This window comes from Octopus bimaculoides, chromosome 11, assembly GCF_001194135.2.
Source record: "Octopus bimaculoides isolate UCB-OBI-ISO-001 chromosome 11, ASM119413v2, whole genome shotgun sequence".
Lineage (NCBI taxonomy): Eukaryota > Metazoa > Mollusca > Cephalopoda > Octopoda > Octopodidae > Octopus > Octopus bimaculoides.
In genome coordinates, this window is record NC_068991.1 from 66,158,438 (window position 1) to 66,160,696 (window position 2,259).

General features: G+C 38.7%; 1 protein-coding gene across 4 annotated transcripts in view; it reads right to left on the bottom strand.

The window, feature by feature from the left end:
• LOC106879711 (CLK4-associating serine/arginine rich protein) overlaps window positions 1-2,259 on the bottom strand; it is a 102,171-nt gene that overhangs the window by 96,203 nt on the left and 3,709 nt on the right. For all 4 annotated transcript variants that reach the window (XM_014929388.2, XM_052971912.1, XM_052971913.1 and 1 more), the window contains exon 2: window positions 345-493. In XM_014929388.2, the coding sequence (XP_014784874.1) occupies window positions 345-446 (102 nt within the window). In that variant the 5' untranslated portion in view covers window positions 447-493. The remainder of the gene's footprint in view (window positions 1-344; window positions 494-2,259) is intronic.

Sequence of the window (2,259 nt, forward strand, 5' to 3'; positions counted from 1 at the left end):
ATATATATATATATATATATATATATATATATGTGAGTGCGTGCATGTGTGTTACTGTATCCTTGCCTTGTATTGTGATAATTGTGAGTGTTACTGTTATGCTAGCAGTGTCTGTTTCCAATCTTCCAAGAGATGTCTAGTCATGGGGAAATATTACCTTACTTGGGAATAGGTGAGGAAAATCCACCTTAACACATTCTGTTTTACTCATGCAACCATGGAAATGATGATGATGATGAAAGTAATAAACCAGAAGAAAATAATACCATAGCAGGTCAGTTTTGATTCAAACATATGCAAGAAGATATCTGCTTTCAGAAGTAGACAAATGAAATGTAACTTACAATTTTTTCATAATACTCTCGTCTCCTTTCAGCTCTTTTCTTGTAATCCACCATTAAACCTCGTATCTTCCGCTCTTGCTTACGAGCTTCGTGCCACATCATCTTGGCAGCTTTGTTTTATCCTACCACACTCGTGAAAAAAGGATTACCTGAAAGAAAGCAAAGATTTACAATTGCTTAGGATGAATACATAGACAAGTATACAAATGGGTGGACAAACAAAAAGAAAGTAGCACTCAACACATTTTATTGGTGAGTTTTAAGCATTTATTGACTCAGCTTCATAGGTACAGAACATGTCCACATCATGAAATGTCTGGAGTAAGAGTGAGTAGAAAAGGCTTAAAAGAAATTTTAAAATGGTTTCTTGGTGTGTGTGTGTGTGTGTGTGTGTATATATATACACTCTTTTACTTGTTTCAGTCAGTTGACTGTGGCCATGCTGGAGCATCGCCTTTAGTCAAGCAAATCGACCCCAGGACTTATTCTTTGTAAGCCTAATACTTATTTTATCGGTCTCTTTTTTTGCCGGACCGCTAAGTTACGAGGTCATAAACACACCAGCATCGGTTGTCAAGCGATGTTGGGGGGACAAACATAGACATACAAACATATACACTCACACATACATACATACAACAGGCTTCTTTCAGTTTCCGTCTACCAAATCCACTCACAAGGCTTTGGTCGGCCCGAGGCTATAGTAGAAGACACTTGCCCAAGGTGCCACGCAATTTTGTCCATGTTCTTTTGCCACGTCATGTACCCAGTTATGTATCTATATGTACATACATGTACATATATATGCATATACTCATATATTGTTTATATATATATATATATATATATATATATATATATATACACATACATACATACTTCTTTAAATACCATCTACCAAATCCACTCACAGGGCTATAATAGAAGACACCAGCCCAAAGTGCTGTGAAGTGGGACTGAATCAAGAACCATGTTGTTGGGAAGCAAACTTCATACCATATAGCCACGCCTGTCCTTCCGTACATACATACATACACACTCAAATCCATTTGTAATACAGGACATATATATAAGATATCTCTATATATATTTTTAACAAACAGTCTACATTTACAATGTGTTTGCGGACACAAAAAGAAGGAAGAGCTGTATATGCATATTTTATTCTCTCGCCCTCCTCCTCCACTACTATACATCTTTCACACTCCTCATGCATTATGTCTGACTACCCCCATCCATACACTTCTGCAGCTACCCAACCAAATGTCATCTCTCTCTCACACACATTCTCTTTACTGTATCATCATTATTATTCTACTGTCATCCACTCCTACCCCACCTCAAGCATCACTGGACATTCACATCCACCCCTTATCCACCCTTCAACCATATTCAATCTTTACAGCTGTTGCCTACCTCCCCTTACCCATTCCCCATTTCTTACTCCCCATACACTCTTGCAACCTTCACCCACCCACACCCCTGGTTCCTCTGATCCCACTTCTTTTCACCTCGGATATTGAGGGTTCACCCAAACACTATCTTTATCTTCTTCTGATTCCAGCTGATCACTCCCACCCTATCTACTAAAATGAAAGTAGTCATGTAGCTACTTCACAAGAAGATACCTGTTCTTCTGTGACCCCCCCCTCTCTCTCTCATACTTTAATCCTAACATAAAGATGCCCCTTTGAGGGTGATCCTTGCAAGCTTCATAGCAAGCTCACTGACAGTCATGAAATGAGAAAAGCAAAGCTGTAAAGTGGTCAGCATTAGAAATCATGCCAAAGCTGGCACTAGACCATGATGCAGTACTTGGGCACATCAGACCCTGTCGATCTGTATTTCATGGAGTTTAAAGGATGATGATGAGAACATACAAATATGGTTACATGAATACACAAACACACATATA